The sequence below is a fragment of the Molossus molossus genome, unplaced genomic scaffold (assembly GCF_014108415.1).
Source record: "Molossus molossus isolate mMolMol1 unplaced genomic scaffold, mMolMol1.p scaffold_m16_p_16, whole genome shotgun sequence".
NCBI classification, from domain to species: Eukaryota; Metazoa; Chordata; class Mammalia; order Chiroptera; family Molossidae; genus Molossus; species Molossus molossus.
This window is the reverse complement of record NW_023425351.1, coordinates 71,183,271-71,200,672: the sequence shown is the minus strand read 5'-3', so window position 1 is coordinate 71,200,672 and position 17,402 is coordinate 71,183,271. Positions and strand designations below refer to the sequence as shown.

The 17,402-nt window shown below is 59.2% G+C and overlaps 1 protein-coding gene across 1 annotated transcript in view; it reads left to right on the top strand.

Moving 5' to 3' along the window:
• FAM135B (family with sequence similarity 135 member B) overlaps positions 1 to 17,402 on the top strand; it is a 92,343-nt gene that overhangs the window by 26,935 nt on the left and 48,006 nt on the right. The window contains exons 3-5 of the mRNA XM_036264156.1: positions 9,176 to 9,315; positions 15,597 to 15,667; positions 17,163 to 17,336. Coding sequence (XP_036120049.1) covers positions 9,176 to 9,315; positions 15,597 to 15,667; positions 17,163 to 17,336 — 385 coding nt within the window. The remainder of the gene's footprint in view (positions 1 to 9,175; positions 9,316 to 15,596; positions 15,668 to 17,162; positions 17,337 to 17,402) is intronic.

Sequence of the window (17,402 nt, the reverse complement as noted above, 5' to 3'; positions counted from 1 at the left end):
GACCAGGTTTAATAGCCGCTGGGAAGGAGCTGGTTTAGGAGACGCTGACGATGTGGAATAAGGAAGGGAAGTGAGGAAACACCGCCGTCATTAGGCTGCCTGTTTCTCGGGGCTGCTGGGAGGAAGGCGGGTGTCTGCCCCGAGGCACTCAGGCAGGGGGTGAAGGGATGATGAAGGGTGTGTGAGCTGGGGCAGCCCAGCCCCGGTGGACTGACTCTGCCCGGGACACCCAGGGGGTGAGCTGCCCCCATTCCTGACCCCAGCAGTGTGCACTGGCCGGCACATCGAGGCCGTGGTGTGTAAGCAGTGAGCTTATGCTTGCCTGGCGCTGAGTGGTGAGGAGAAGCAAACCCAGGTGGTGAGGACGGGCCGCCCGGTGATGGAGTCAAAGCTGGGATGACTGGTTCTGGGGATGGACGGCCAGGTGAGCCTCGGTTGCAGAGCCAATGGGCTAACCCTTGGCTGGCCCCAGGCAGGCGGCCCTGCTCAGGTGCCCTGGCCGGCGTGGCTCAGTTGGATGGAGCGCCGTCCAACGCACTGGAAGGCTGCGGGTTGGATCCGTGTTCAGGGCATATACCCGGGTTGTGTGTGCAGGAGGCAACCGATGAGTGTCTCTCACATCAATGTTTCTCTCTTTCTCTCTCTCCCCTTTCTGCCTCTCTAAAAGCAATTTTTAAAGAAGAATTTGCTCAGACACAAGGGCATTGAGAAACCATCCTTGGACATGGCCCCTCAGTACCCCTGGGAGCAAAGGGAGGGACAGGCGGAAGGACCCAGGACAGGGAGGTTGGGTTCTGGAATTCAGTGTTGATTCCGCCCTCGGCCTGGGTTCTTATCACCCTGAGCCTCCGGGTTGCTATCTGTGAAATGGGCTCATAGAGCTACGTGATCCCCTTTCAGCTGTCCGCCCCCAATTAATGAGGACATTAGAGCATCGAACCATAGTGTTCATTTAGAGCGAACATTCGTTTTCATTGTCTGATTAGATACTCAGCGACAACCCAGAAATTAGGGATTTTAGCTCCACTTACAGAAAGCAAAGTGATGAAAAGAATATCATGTCCCTGTAATAGGAGAAAATCTAGACACCAGCCCAAGCCTCTCCGTGCCCCCTGGTGTCCCTGGGGCCCACGTCATCTGGACGTGTCTCCCTAATTGACCAAACACAGACTGATCACCGACGGTGGGTTAGGAGTGAAAACCCAACGCATGAGGCTATTGAATTCGCTGATTCACGGGAAGAGAAACATAACGGGGCTTTTCCAGAAGCAGGGACGATCTTGATGCAGCCCTGCCCAGGCCCTGGGGTTATTGATATTTTTGGTGAACGGAGTGTGGGTGTGTTGGGGGTGGCGGTGTCCAGGAGTAAGTGTGCAGGGTCCAGAGGCGAGGACGCTCACCCTAAGCCGCGACAGTCAGAGGCAGCTGCTGCAGGGAGGTTGGAGATGGGCCGGCTGGAGCAGCATCGGGTCCTGACTAGATTCCTTGGGGTCCTACTGCCTGAAGTGTGAGCGCCCTAAGGGGGTGGTCACTGCACACTCCCGCTGTGCCCAGCACCGGTCCAGTTGTAGGCTGGAGCTCGGTGCCCGTGCAGAAGTGCAGATCAGGAAGTTCCCGGAGCTCGCTCAGGGCGTGCGGGAGAAACCCTCATCCCTTTGCTGAGTGAGGAGCCCCAGGTCAGTGACTGGGAGCAGGGCAGGGTGACCCATCCTAGCCCTCGAGGGATCTGGACTTTGAGGCTTGCAGGCCAGCTGCGGGAGCCTGGGAGCACGGACGGGGGAGGTTCGAGTTGGAGGGAGGAGAGCCGTGCCAAGGCTGTGCCCGGACGGACTGCGCCGCAGGGACGGTCGGCAGGATGTGCAGCAGAAGGGAAAGGGGCTGAGGCGGGGAGGGGAGGTGTCGGCTGCCGGCTCTCCCTGTCCGGGAGGACAGGAGCTCAGGCCACTCCGGGTGGAAGCGGAGGACGCAGAGCCTCCCTGGCTGAGGCTGGCTGGGCTGACCGCAGGTGGAATAAACACCTTGTTTATTTCCATCCACGCATTGCCTCTGCTGTGGGCAGCCGGCCCCTGCCTTGAACTTTCCCTGCCTCCCCTCCCCTGGCCAGTGAGCCTGGCCCCTCGCCTGGCCTCACATCCCCGCAGTCCACAGTCAAGGATGTGTGCCTGTCGTAGCAGGCTGCCGATGGGATGCCCCGCGTCCCTGTGCCTGGCGGGCGTTGTGATGGGGCGTCCGGGGCTAACCCGTTTGGAATACCCTGTCCCTGTCCTGACTACAGGGATGGCCCAGGCATATGCCCTACGGCCAAGCGGAGGAGTCCAGCAGGGAGGGGCAGTGTAGGAGGACAGGGCTGCTGAGACTGGGAGTGGGGACTCTCTCAGGACCCGACCCTGCTCCAGCCGGCCCATCTCCTACCTCCCTGCAGCAGCTGCCTCTGACTGTCGCGGCTTAGGGTGAGCGTCCTCGCCTCTGGATCCTGCACACTTACTCCTGGACACCGCCACCCCCAACACACCCACACTCTGTTCGTCAAAAAAATCCATAACCCCAGGGCCTGGGCAGGGCTGCACTCAGGATCGTCCCTGCTTCTGGAAAAGCCCCGTTACGTTTCTCTTCCCGTGAATCAGCGTCACGCGTTGGGTTCTCACTCCTCCCCACCGTCGGTGACCAGTCTGTTTGGTCAATTAGGGAGACATGTCCAGATGACGTGGGCCCCAGGGACACCAGGGGGCACGGAGAGGCTTGGGCTGGTGTCTAGGTTTTCTCCTATTACAGGGACATGATATTCTTTTTAATCACTTTGCTTTTTGTAAAGCGGAGAGAAAATCCCCAATTTTAGTTTGGCCCAACCCCGGGCAGCGGGACTGGGCCTCAGGAGGTACCTTCCGTCTCCGTAAAGATGGCGCAGTGACCACCTGGGCTCACCCCCTCGGCTCGGTACTATTTCTGTAGCAGGTCACAGCTGCCCCTACGTTCCGTGGTCTCCCACTAAGGCCAGAGTCGCCGTGGGCTGGAGAACGGGGCTGCGCTCCTTGGGCATATCAGGGCCGTGGCTGGGAGGGGCCTCTGGGCTGTCACAGATGCTTCGTTAGCTGCCGTCCTGGCTGTACTTAGCTTGCGGGAGGCCTGTGGCCAAGGCAGATGTCTCAGGAACGTCCGAATCACAGAACAGGGCTCTGGCCTCTCATGGATTGTGCCTCCTACCGGCTGATGAACGGAACGGGTTTCAGGGTGAGAAGGTGGCGCTCTGTCAGAGAGCCCAGGGCCTGCGTGTTAGGTGTGTCCTGTGTGTTTGCAGAGGGGCAGGGCCCGGCGTGGAGGCGGGTCACCGTGAGGACACAGCAGGAGACAGCCAGCCTCCGCCAGCTTGCTGCGTGAGCCGCGGTCCAGTCCGCTCCCACAGTGTTGATTAAACCCTCTGCCAAATTCCCAGGCCAGGTCGCTCGGCGCTTGGGACAGTCGATTGTCCTATAAATAGTTGCGCAGCCTGGACAGCCCGCGAGGCCCAGCTCTGTGCGGAGCCCTGGCCTGGACTGTGGCTTCCACACCCATCACGTCGGGCCGATGAAACCACAGTACGGAATCCGAACTGTAGCCTCAGAGTCGGGTGTGGGCACGGTCGATGACATCTAGTTTACATTTCATAGTGCTGTGCTAAAGAGTGGCCAGAGCAGGAGCGGAAAGGACAGTGTCCGCTGTGCCCTATTGAGAGGAGATCATGACAGGACACAGACAGGATGAGTTAGAAGCGCATCTGAGTGTCATTCCCCAGGGCCTGCCGCTGGTTGGCCGAGGCGGGGAGGGGGAACAGGAGTCCCCGTCGACCGGCAAGAGGCTTCCTGTTTGGGGCGAGAGATTGTGGGAGGAACACATTTGGGAGGCACGGCGGAAGAGTCTGTCTCGGGGATGTAAGTTTACGGCGTGTGTTTGACACCGAAGGGTGGTGTCGCGTGGGTGAGAGATCTGCACTCGGGGTAGATGGGGCTGCAGTCGTGCATTTGCAAATCCTCAGCTTTCACAGGCTCTCGGGAGCCCTGGTTGGGGCGAGGCTTCCCAGAGAGAGCGACAAGCTTACCGGGAGGAGACCTGGGACCCTGACCCGGACGGAGGGTCCGGCACAGAGGGGCGGGAGGCACAGGAGGCGCTGTCCCAGGGAATGAGGGGAGGCAGGGACCTACTTTCCTTCGCCCGCAGGGGTGTAAGGAGTCATCTTGTTACGGACATTGTTGCCTGAGAACGAACTGACGCAGCCGAGTTGAGTTCCCACTCAGTCTCCTGGGCGTAGGAGGGAGATGCTTCATGCCCTGATCCTTCAGGCACTGCCCTGGCCCTGGCCCACACCTGCGTTTCCCAGCATGGCCGAGCAGTGGACAGCTCCCCTCCCGCTTTCCTGGGGGTTCGATGCCAGCGGGCAGCCCTCTGCTGTGGGTCCTCTTGAATGACCGCTCCCAGCCCAGCACCATGCTCATTCACGGTGATTTCTCCGAGCACCTGCCAGGTATGAGACCCTGTGCCGGGTGCTCTCCTAGGTCACCCCATTTGGCCCTCCCGGCCCTTGACCAGGTACCCTTGCCCATCCCCAGTTCCCAGGTCAGCAACCCGGGGCTCGGCTCCGATGAGCTCCTAGTCACAGGTGCACAGCGTACAGATGACAGGGTCCACAGCAAATCCTCGTCCCTGAACGCAAGTCTGTCTCTTGTTCTTACAAAACCACGAGGCGCAACACACCACGGTGCTCTGTGGCTGAAACCCCTGGGATGGCAGAGTGGCTGGACCCGAAGGCGCCCCGTCAGGAGACTGGGGTGCTTTAGAGACCGCACGCTGGCCTTTGACGTCCGAGATTACCGAGCAACGCCGAGGATTGGCTAATCCAGTGTTATCCAGTGCCCGCCTTACGGGGCCGCTTAATAGGCTGGCCACACGGGGTTATAATTAAGTCATTGATCCCACTCGGTGTTGATGGGGGCTTGCTGGCCAGTACATGACAGCAACAGTCCTCGTCATTTTCAACAGGTTAAGTGCGTTTTGTCCTGTGTCCTTAGGTTTAGCTTCAGTCAGTAGGGATTTCCGCCAGACCCAGGAGTCCGCTCTGCACTTGAGTTTTCCCACAGATGAGGAGTCAGACACCCCGGGTGCTCCCACGGACGAGGAGTCGGACACCCCGGGTGCTCCCATGGACGAGGAGTCAGACACCCCGGGTGCTCCCACGGACGAGGAGTCAGACACCCCAGGTGCTCCCACGGACGAGGAGTCGGACACCCCGGGTGCTCCCACGGACGAGGAGTCAGACACCCCGGGTGCTCCCACGGACGAGGAGTCAGACACCCCGGGTGCTCCCACGGACGAGGAGTCAGACACCCCGGGTGCTCCCACGGACGAGGAGTCAGACACCCCGGGTGCTCCCATGGACGAGGAGTCAGATACCCCTAAGCCCTCCCCCTCGTCCCGGAACTCACTGATAATGAATGAGTGGGTTGGTTCCGTGAAATCTGAGTGACCAGAATATGCAAAACCTGCTGTGCCACCCTTCCAGGACTTGGGTTCTTTCCCGTGGGACCCAAGTGATGGAGCCATGTGTGTGCAGGGAGGAGGGAACCGAGTCGGGAGGCGCTGGGCGGAGCACGCAGTGTTCCTTGTCATTGCCCGTCGCCACCGGGCTGGCCTTATGTCTGACACGTCGCCTGTGCTGTGTAGTGATATAATAAGTGAGTGGACAGCCCTGGCCGGTTTGAGCGGTTAGAGCGTCGGCCTGTGGTCCGGAGAGACCTGGGTTCGGTTCCCACTAAGGGCATGTACCTCGGTTGCAGTTTGTCCCCGGCCCTGGTTGGGTCGTGTGGGTGGCAACCACTCGATGTGTCCCTTTCACGTCGATGTTTGTCTCTCTCCCTCCCACTCTATCTGAACAAAATATCGAAGAATGTCCTCGGTGAGGATAAAAAAAAAAAAAAGTGAGTGGACATATACACTAAGGGATGAAAGAATGAAAAAAAAAAAGTTACAAGGGTTGAAGTCACTGTTCTGTGAGCTCCTGTATCTGACTCCGATGCTACTTAACCTCAGAGGTCCCGAGTGTCCAAAACTATTAACTGGAAAACTCTAGAAATAGACAACGCCGATGTTTTAAAAAGCACAGTGTTCTGAGTATCGTGATGCCATCTGGAGCCGTCCGGCCTGGGGTGGGACTCATCCCTTCGCCCAGGGCTTTGCCCGTCGGTCACCCAGCAGCGTCTGGGTGGTCGGATGGACGTGGCAGCATCACAGGGCTCCTGCTCAGGTTGCCCTTATCTGACTGAGAAACGCCACAGTCGGGTACCTTTCATCCGTGTATCGTTATTATCCTGTCGTTAGCTACTGTTGCTAATCCCTTCCGTGCCTCATTCACGGATTAAACTTTTTCATATGTATGGACGTATAGAAAAAAACAGTAGCCCTGGCCGGTTTGGCTCAGCGGTTAGAGTGTCGGCCCGTGGACCAGAGAGACCTGGGTTCGGTTCCCGCTAAGGGCACGTACCTCGGTTGCAGTTTGTCCCCCGCCCCGGTTGGGGTCGTGTGGGTGGCAGCCACTCGATGTGTCCCTTTCATCGATGTTTCTCTCTCTCTTCCTCTTTCCCTCTCGCTCTGTCTGAGGATGAATGCAAAAATGTCCTCGGGTGAGGATAAAAAAAAAGAAAGAAAGAAACAGTACATACAGGCATGGGTAAATGGATTTGCAGTTGTGAATGACGTTCTTCTGAGTTCATAAAGCTGTCGCAATCATCATAACCTGCGTGTCTTTTCCATAAAAGAGCCGTAAGCCTACCTCTGCGCACCCCCGTGTAGGGTCAGGTACTGGCTGAGGGTTCAGGCACCACCAGGGGTCTTGGAGCACATTCCCCACAGGTTAGGGAGACTGCTGTACCTCTGTGGTGATCCTGGCTGGACCAGGTGTCTGCAGGGGCTCGAGGGCGCACACCTTGGGACCCGGGATGGCCCCCGCAGGGACACTCACGTGCTCTGCCGTCGCACGTCGAAGCCCAGCCTCTGTGCGGGGTCGATGCCCACGGAACCGCCCAAGTCTCAGTGCAGCCCAGCCAGCCCCCGAGGCACGAACCCTTGGCCTTCGTGAGCCCCGGAGTCATCGCCCTGGGCCCCAGCTTCTGTGGAGGTGACACTGCTTCTGGCACCAGAGGCCTGTCTGCCCCCACACCCCCAGGATGTAACTTCCTCCTTCGCTGGCAGGTCTGCCCCAGAGCGGCAGGTCCCCCCAAGCTCCCAACGCCAGAAACCGTCGTCAGGACCGTGGTGCCTTCTCTCCCAGGGACTGTCCCACTGGCACTGTGGGGGCCGGGTCCCCAGGAAGAGTGGCAGCTCCGTGGCGTCACAGGTCATCATCCCTCTTTGCGCCGGCAGTGAGCGTCCAGGGGCCACCAGTCAGACACACGCAGACGAGAGGGGGATCCTGGAGAAACGGTGAGCACCTGCCGCAAGGTGGCTTCCCGGCGGCCTGTTCTCCGAAACGGTGAGAAAAGACGGTAAAGCTTGAGCCCAGGTGGCGTTCTGCCGGCCCTGCTCCCCGAGCCGGCGGAGCCGTGTGGTGTAGGCCCCCACGGCGTCTTCCGCCCACCGGGAGGTCGGCGCAGGTCTGGAGAGCGATGCAGCTGAACACACGCTTCTCACTCCGCGTTTCATCGGGGCCTCACGTTCGCCGTGAAAACTAGGCATGGTTCTCCCTCCCGCGAGCTCGGATCGCATGGCCAGCTCAAGGCCACACGGTGGGGAGGTGGGGACACGTGGAGTGTGTGCTGGCCTTGCCAGAAGGAGGTCCTGGTCCAAGCCATGCAAAGCCACGGCGCTGACTTTGAATTGCTTACAGTCGAACTTGGCCCTCCCGCTTCCCTGGGCGCTAACGTGTCGGGGGATTGATTCTCCGTATCAATATAGCCTGGGTTTGAAGAAGCTCAGGGATTGCCTCTCGGCATCTTCTTTGTGACACCCCAGACCTCACCCAGCCGTCATCAGACCTGGCGGCTTTGGAGGGGGCCTCCCAGAGTTCTGACCGTTCAGCTCAGGCCTGACCCTCTGGGAGCACCTCTGGGCAGGCGTGCTCACGGTCTCAGAGTGGGAGAGGGCTCGCCGCACAGTCAAGAGTCCAGGGGCGCGCTGTGGGCTTTGACTCTGGGCACCCGAAGTGTGCACTCCGCACGCCCTTCCCAGAGACCTCCAGGGCCGCAGAGGGCACTCAGCGGAGGGAGGGTCATCATCCGCGTGCTGAACATCAGCAGTGCGTGGATATGCAGAGCATGCATGGCGCACATTTCGATGTGAAGAGAACATGGAGCCCGTGGTACCTGGTCACCTAGCAAGTAGCCGGATGCCGTCCCCTTTCCCGTCTGTGGTTAAATTCGTGCCGGCGAATTTCTGTGAGGACTAAGGGCAGTCACACCTTTGAAAGCACGTTGGAAGCCATGATAACACGTAGTCGGTCATTACATGAGAAGGTGATCATTGTCTTCTATACAGATGACTGTGTTACTTCAGAATAGTCCTGTGCCTTCCCGAGTGTGTGGTTTATGTGTCCAGTGATTTGAAGGAACTCCCCATGACAACCCTGGTCAGTGGTCCAGGTCGCCCAGCCTCATGGTTAGGTGCGTCACCCTGAAGTTCAACCTGACTTGGAAATGGTCTGGAGGGGTTAGGGGAGATCCGGAATATATGGGGGACACGGAGGTGAGCAAGTCCCTTTAAAGAACTTCATACCAACGGCAATTAGAATGAGCACCTTCATCTGAACCTCAAGACAGGGTGTCCTTCAGGTCCTGCCGCACAGGGCGATTCTGTGGGCGTGAGGCTGGCCTTGTGGGCAAAGGGCAGCTTCTGTCCTCAGCTCCCTGTTCTCATCGTTTCCAGGGGAGGGGATCATGGAGGGCTCCATGGAGGAGGGGGCATGTCCGCAGGTGAGGAACTCTGTGGCCGACACTGTGACGAGTGCTTTGGCCGAGATCGTGCAGCTTGTGAGGGGTTGAACCAGGTTCTGGGATGCCAGCCCCACTCAGTGAACAGAGTCTTTCTGTGATGGGATCACCTTCTCCTGTGATTTTCATCTTCGGGCACGGAATGCAGTCTGGGGCCACTGTCCCTGGTCTGGGCAGACCTCTGAGGGGGCTGCAGGTCCAGATGGTCCTGGATTCTTGTTTTGCAGAGGACAGCAGCCTGCACTCGGCCTCTGCCCACGAGACCACCGTGCACAGCCGCGTCTTCCAGATCTTGTACCGGAACGAGGAGGTGCCCATAAGCGACGCGGCCGTCTTCCGAGCACACCTGCTCCTGGATGGTGAACGGGTAAGTTGTGGGATCCGCCGCAGCCACGCTCCTCCGGGTGCTGTTCATCTCCACCGGGGCTGAATGGCCAGCGAAGCTACGGATGGGCTCTGGGATCGGACAGAGGGGGACGCATGGTCCTAGGACCTTCCTGCACGTACTCACCGCATGGCTTTCTGTCCTCCTCTCTTCTGGTCTAAGCAGTGACCGCATTCCCCTGCGCGACCAGAAGTACAATGTTCTCGCTCATTCTTCATTCAGTAATCCATCCATCCATCCGAGATTTACTGAGCACTCTAGCACCCCTGTGATGGGCTAAAGATAAAATAGCAAACGAGAAACTATCCCCGGTGTCTTGGGGCTTATGTGTTCACGTTAGATCAATGTATCACCACGCAGTCAGATAAATAAATCATGCACGTTCTGTCTGAGCCCTCCCACGCTGTATGCTCGGCTCACTGGTTCGTGAGGTCAGCTTACCAGGGCGTTAGGAGTGGACGCTGCTCCCTCGTTGGCGGTCCCGTGACGCTCCACTGGACCCACCCACAGAGGGAGAGAAGTCCTGGCGGGCCCACTGTGCAGGACCTGCTGCTGCCTCAGGAGACCCTCTGATCATGAGGTTGCCCAGAGCTCAGCTTCTGCGCAGCCTGCACAGAGATGGAGATCGTCCCCTGGACGGCAGGTGACAGACAGGAGAGGCTGCCCTGAGAAGCCCGCTCTGAGCTGAGACCAGATGCTGGGAGGAGCCTGGCATCCCTGGGGGAGGCACAGCAGGGTCAAAGGCCCGAGGTGGGAATGAGGTTGGTGGTTCCAGGAAAAGCAGCAGGGCCGAGGGGACCTGCCCAGTGTGCGGGGCAGGAGTGGGAGATGAAGGCGGAGCGGTAGGTGGGGCCCGGCCCGGGAAGGAGCGCGCAGCTGACTCTCGGACAGTCGGACAGTCTGAAGGGTGCAGCGGCGGTTTTCATCATTTCCGACTGTTGCTGCTCTCCTGCCGGTCACAGGCTTGTCAGGGCTGGGGTCCCCGTCCCTCTGCGTCCCCAGAGCTTGCCGCAGGACTACCCTGGGCATTCTCAGCAATAACGAGTGGACGGCTTAGCTGGCAAATGCCTGGATGGAATTTTGAGTTCCCCTTGTTTTACACCCTTTAAAGCTCTTCTTTGCAAACAGAAAGGAATATCCCAGTGTACCCCGTTACCCTGCCCCCCACCTGCCTTTGCCAGAACAGTGACTGCAGACATTTGGTCTGCAAGGGAAATCAGAAAGCCGGGATTCGCCCTCGTAGGGGTGCTGCCTGTCTTTTGACTGCTCTTCTGTCCCCTCTGTGCCGTCCCCGCCTGCTTGGGGCCCTGGGGGCTGGCTGCAAGCACCAGTCAGTAGCGTCCTTACCTTTCTGTTTTTCCTTGGGTTCAGCCCAGGAGCGGTTCTGTGGGTGCCTGGAGGGAGAGGGGAGAGCGGGACCAGAATGCTCCCTCCCTGGGGTCCTCAAGTGCTGGGCCGTAGGCTGGGGTCTGTGTCCACTGGTGTGCTGAGGCCTGTGTGTACCAGAGAGCCACCGATACACAGCTCTTCCCGCCTCCACGTTCGGTGACTTTGTTAGTCGCTGGAAGGCGATTGTGATGGAAATGTTTACACCACAGGAATTGGCAGTGCTCCACATCAGGGTTCTTCTCCCTCCAGAGGGGCGGTGTTACCAGCACCCCACTGCCTGTGTCCTGCTACCAGAGGCCTCTGTGGGGCCCACTCCGTGTAGCTCCCTCTTCAGGTCTGATCTCCACTCCCCTGCCTGACCCTTCCGGCCCCGGGTGCTCAGGAAGCCTGTGGTCACCAGCCTCGAGGGACTGATGGGTGGTTGCTCTCCAGAGTCTGCCCCACACCATAAATCACCCCTTTCCCGGACGGCCCTTGGAGTGTGCCATCCACCTCCGTCCTGACCCTGCTGGAGGGACTTGGTTTAGGAAAAGGCACCTGGGGTGGGGCGTGAAGGATCTCCCGGTGAGGGCTGTGCACGCGCTCGGTTTCCCGAACTCCAGCGAGAACGCCACGTGCTCCCCAGAGGGCCGTTGTCATTGAGCAGAGAGACCTTCCCGCACAGCAGCCGCCCTGGAGGCGGCGTGGCCATTCCTCAGGCGGCTTGGGCGTCACTTCATCTGCATGCCATCTGAGCCTCAGTCCTGCCCAAGAGTTCAGAGCCTCTGTGATTTAGTCTTCCTGACACCCAGGGTGAGCTCAGGCCAGGCTGCCACAGCCTCGGGCCTGAGGCTGAGCAGGCCACCTGCTGGGCTGCAGGCATTGCTTCCGTCTGCAGATCGAGTCACCTGTCTCTGCAAGCGAAGGGTGCACTCCTGTGGGGTGTGTGGGGGGGGGTAGCGCGTACGCAGCAGTGCTGCAGCCAGTCATTACATACAAATCAGGGGCAATTAAGGCTAATTGGATATGCCCATACAACTGTATCTGGATCGGTGAGCTCTTTTCCAGTATCTACCTGCTTATCGCAGGACGGCCCAGTTCCTGCTCACACACGCTCGCAGCGTTGCGGTCGCAGACCTGTAGGCGCTGCCCATGTGTGAAGCGTGCTGTTCCGCATGCTACGGAAACCCTGGCGTGAGCAGGTTCAGTCCCCACGGTGAGGGCACAGCCGTGAGGGCAGAGGTCCTCATAGGATGGGATGTTCTAACGACGGTCGCAGAGAATAGGAGTGTGGACGGAGATAGGTATTTAATATAAACAGTCTGCACAATGTCCCAGAGCTTGGGGAGAGCTCACAAAATACATGGAACAGTAAAAGGAAATGAAAGAGCCTTCGGATGAGCCAGAGCACAGGAAAACAGGGCAAGGGGCTAGGAGCTCGGCGTAAGCGAAGCAGACCAGAGTGCACAAACCACCTGGATGTGCTCGAGCCCTCGGGCCCCGTGGAGGGCTGAGGGCACAGACGGCCTGGACGTCCCTCGGGCCCCGTGGGAGGGCTGAGGGCACAAACCACCTGCACGTGTGCTCGGGCCCCCGTGGGAGGGCTGAGGGCACAGATGGCCTGGACGTCCCTCGGGCCCCGTGGAGGGCTGAGGGCACAGACGGCCGGGAGTCCCTTGGGCCCCGTGGGAGGGCTGAGGGCACAGATGGCCTAGACATCCCTCGGGCCCCGTGGAGGGCTGAGGGCACAGACGGCCGGGAGTCCCTCGGGCCCCGTGGGAGGGCTGAGGGCACAGATGGCCTGGACGTCCCTCGGGCCCCGTGGAGGGCTGAGGGCACAGACGGCCTGGACGTCCCTCGGGCCCCGTGGAGGGCTGAGGGCACAGACGGCCTGGACGTGTGCTCGGGCCCCGTGGAGGGCTGAGGGCACAGACGGCCTGGACGTGTGCTCGGGCCCCGTGGAGGGCTGAGGGCACAGACGGCCTGGATGTGTGCTCGGGCCCCGTGGGAGGGCTGAGGGCACAGACGGCCTGGACGTCCCTCGGGCCCCGTGGAGGGCTGAGGGCACAGATGGCCTGGACGTCCCTTGGGCCCCGAGGGAGGGCTGAGCTTCCCAGCAGCCCAGGTGAAGATCGTTGTCAACGAGATGCTGGGGGACAGGAGCAGATCACAGCTTAGCTGCAAAGTGTCTCACCACACCCGGCCCCCATTTTCTCACTGGAAAAGGGGGGCAACGCTGCTTTTTTCATTGTTGACATTTTTGCAGAGTCCCCCACATCCCCCCACTTTGCTGCCTCCATTCCACCCCACCCCAGGCCTGGCCGCACCATTGTCTGTGTCCACGGGCTACACATCTGTGCAGATCTGTTCTCAGGTTAGTCCCCTCCAGCCCCCTCGCCCCCGAGCGCTGTCATCGGCTCCGGGCCTCCCTGCCTCTGGGCCCATTTTGTTTGCTGGTTTATTTCGTTCATTACATTCCACATGGAAGTGAGGTCCTGGGATCTTTGTCTTTCTGTCACTGGCTTATTTCACTGAGCATTATATATATATATATATATATATATATATATATATATATATATATATATATATATTTTTAAATTCTCACCCAAGGATATTTTTCCATTTATCTTCAGATAGAGTGCGAAGGGGGGAGAGAGAGAGAGATGGGAGAGCGACTCGGCCATTGGTTGCCTCCTGAATGACCCAGACCAGGGTCGGGGTTGGAACCACAACCGAGGTACATGCCCTTGACCGGAATCGAACCTGTGACTCTGGTCCGCGGGCTGATGCTCTAACCGCTGAGCCAAACTGGCCAGGCCGAGCGTAGTAGTTTTATCCACATTAAATGAGGTAGTGCATGGAGGGGGACTACATGCTGGCTGCATCATGAGTTTGTAGTAAATACTAGCTGCTGTTACTTTCACTACTATACACAAAACTGCTTCCTGGTGCTAGAGAGAGAGCAAAAGAGAGAGAGAAAGCGAGGGGGGGGGACCCTTGAAGGGAGGTGATGTCCTTAACCAAGATAAGACAGCATCGGAAGGACCCGTGTATACATGCATGTGCATGTGTGTGCATGTGTATGTGTGTGAGTGTGTGTGTGCTGGGGGGGCAGGGCAGGAGGCCAACAGCCAAAGAGGAAACGAACGGTTAGAGAAGCCAGTGACTTCATGCTGGGACACCTTGCAGTGACATATTTTCGACATCAGCAACGTCATAAACGGGCCTCACGAGGCCAGCTCCTCCTGGCCCGGGCTTCTCCTAGTTCCACAGGGACCGCGGCGAGTTTGGACGCGGGCTGCACCGTGAATTCGCACTCACGGGCACGTGCCGGCCGAGCAGGTGGTTGGAGCGCGCCCGGCTCACTTCCCAGGAGCCGGCTGTGTGTACACCGCGAGGTTCCTGAGTATGCAAAACGGAGCCGGGAGATGGGGTTCCTCGCTGGGATCCAGCGGGGGGTGAACTTCTCAGTGCTTTTTTTTAACAACAAATTTTAAAGCACTGGAAAGCTAAAGATAAACCGCATCCATATGTCTCTGCCTGAGTGACACCCACCAGAAACCTCTCTCCAAAGAGGCCTTGGGTGAGAGATTTCCTGCTCTGCAGGGTGAGAACATTCCGGCAGAGACGGAACCCAGGGCGGTGGGGGTGGCGAGTGGCCCTATTTATTCCTCAAGACAAACTGATGTTTCCTGTGTGGCAGGCTCTGTTCCTGGACACGAGGATCCGAAAGGGATTAGGACAGCCTCTCCCTAATGACACCGGAGGGCTGGGGACACCGGGCAGGGAGCAGCAGGGGGGTTAGCCAGGGCTGCGGGATTGATTGCCCGTGACGGCCGTGAGCGCGACCCAGGGGGATCTTCCAAATGCAGGCCAGATCCAGGGATTTCTTTCTTTCTTTCTTTCTTTTTTTTTTTTTTCCCTTTACACGCTGAAATGAGTCAGAAACGTGAAATTGCCTGGTTTTGAAATGTTTGCCACTTCACGAGAACGAAACCAAATGTGTCTGCAGCTGAAATCCGCTCCAGGCTCCCAGGCTGTGCACCTGAGGCAGACCCATGTCACAGGACACCTTGAGACAGACACAGAGCAGGGCTGCGGGTCCCCAGGGAGAAGGACTCCGCGCGGCCTGGGGGCCAGGGTGTCCCCACCGCCTGGGCAGGGCGAGTGCTGGCATTGAGGGGTGCTGGTGTCTCCTGTGGGAACAGGAGAAAGGGGTGCATCTGTGAGATGCCCGAGAGAATCAGACAGGTATGACACACAGACTCCTGTGCTTATGAATGAAAACAGACTTTTTGAAAACTTCAGTATGGACGTGGCCATGAGGGGACCCAAAACGCTCAGTGTCTTCCAGTGCAAATGGAGACGCAGAACGGCTCTCGAGCAAGGATGGGCTTGCACAGGACGCCGGGCCACCTTGGGAAGTGCCTTCGCTTTCCTGAGCGTCAGCTTCTCTGTCCACCTGGACAGCAGTGCCCGCCAGGCGACCGCACCTCCAGTGTTACCTGTCACTGGCTGGGCGGCCTCCTCTGCACAGGCCCTGAGACGCTCTGTGGCGGAACACGGAGCCCCCCCTGAAAGCCACCCCACGTCAGATCTGTCTGGGGACGAGGCTCGCCGAAGTTCTGCAACATAGAAACCTTATTTAACTAGGATTTTTTTAACGCATTGGATCTCCTCCAAATTTAACCACGTAAACCCCCTGTTTTCCACGTCACACCCAGCACGTCCCGTTCAGCCAGAATGCCAGGGCGCGCGTGGCCGTTCCACAGTGGTCCTGCGCCGCCGAGGTCCGGGGCAGAGCCGGCCTCTGCGCTCCGGGGACACCAGCTGAGGTTTTCACGTGGACCAGACATGACCCCTGACTTCCCCGGGCTTTGTTTCTCTCCCAGGTGGAAGAGGCACTGAGCGAAGTCGATTTTCAGCTCAAGGTGGACCTGCACTTTACGGACAGTGAGCAACAGTGAGTGTCCCAGCATCCTGAGCTGGTCCTGCATCCGCCCGCCCCTCCCCGGGGCCTCCGCGCCCTCCATCCGCAGGACGTCCTCAGTGCCCCAGCTGCCGCGCCCTCCGTCCCTGCCCACGCGGGCCTGTGGGCTGAGCGTGTCTGCACGGTCCGGGCAAAGCCCTGCCCGTTAGGCTCAGCGCACCCCTGACTTCCCGGCTCGAGTGCCCGGCACCTTCCCCATCTGACCCCTCCATACATCCCCATGCCCTGGTCCTGGGTTAGTCATGGCTCTGAGGTGGCAGACTGGTGCGGGATCCCCCGGTTGGGTGAGCTCTCAGGGATCGGCCCTGTCCCAGTGAGGGCGTGAGCGGCACCCGTGGGGGACCTAGAAACCGGGCGACTCAACCGTGTGCTCGCGAGCCTTTCCTCCCTCCATTCCGTCGGCCGTCCTTTCTTCATTTCCGTTTTCGGTTACAGCTGACGTGCAGCATTGCTCTGTATGGGTCTCAGGCGTACAGCAGGTTCGATACTCAGACACTTTACACGGGTTCCCCCGGTAGGTCTGGTGCCCACCTGGTCATTACCACGTTATGGACCCTGTTTCCTTTGCCGCACTTTACAGCCTGTGACTGTTTCGTAGCTGCCAATGAGCACTTCCAATGAGCACTTCTGATCCCTTCACCTTTCCCCCAGCCCCAACCCCCCCAGCAACCGTCAGTCTCCGAATCTACGCGTCTTCCTCTGCCTTGTCCGTTTATTCTGTTCTTTAGATTCACATGTAGGTGAGGTCCTAGGGTGTTAGTCTTTCTCTGACTGACTTCTTCACTTAGCGGAATACCTTCTAGGTTTATCCATGTTGTCACAAATGGTGAGACTTTGTTCCTTCTTATGGCCGAGTAATGTTTCATTGTCTATAGGTGCCACCTCTTTTTAGTCCATTCGTCTATGGATTTGCGTTGCTTGCAGGTCTTGGCTGTTGTCAATAACGCTGCCGTGAACCAGGGGTGTATATAGTCTTTCTGTTGCCCCTTTTCACGAGCGCACCTTTGGCCAGCCCGTGCGGTGTGCCCCGACCTGTGCTGGTGTGGGCGACACGGAGACGGCTTGGGCACGTTTCCTGGTCTTACGAGGGAGGAGTCAGGTAGAAAATGGACTCGGGAAGGCAGAGCAGCGGGCGTCGGTGAGGACATCAAGCGAGGTGGCAGGTGGCAGGCGGGTTCCCTGTGGAGATGAGCCTGGGAGAGGGTCCGGGTGTCCTTCCCCCATGACTGATGGTGGCCGGCGTCGGTGACCAGGGCGAGAGCCCTGACCCGCCGTAGCAGCGGTGATGTCTCTCTCCCCTGCTCCGTGCCTCAGTTTCTTCATCTGCCTGTCCCGGGAAAACAGTTTCTACCGGACAGTCCCGGCAAGGGGGGGACGAGAGGAGGCGAGGCTGGTGGGTGGCCGGGCTGTCGCGGAGACCTGCCCGGCCGCACGAGGCCCCAGCATCCCTCACGCGCTTGCCTTCCAGGCTGCGGGGCGTGGCAGGGGCCCCCGTGATCAGCAGCCGGACGCTCGGCCTGCACTTCCATCCCTGCAGAGGCTTGCACCACCAGGTCCCCGTCATGTTCGACTACTTCCACCTGTCGGTGATCTCCGTGACCGTCCACGCCGCCCTGGTGGCTCTGCAGCAGCCCCTGATCAGGTAAGGGGTCAACGGGCCCCGCGGCACCGGCGGGCACTTTCTGGTCCCTCCGCCGTGGAGGGTGCG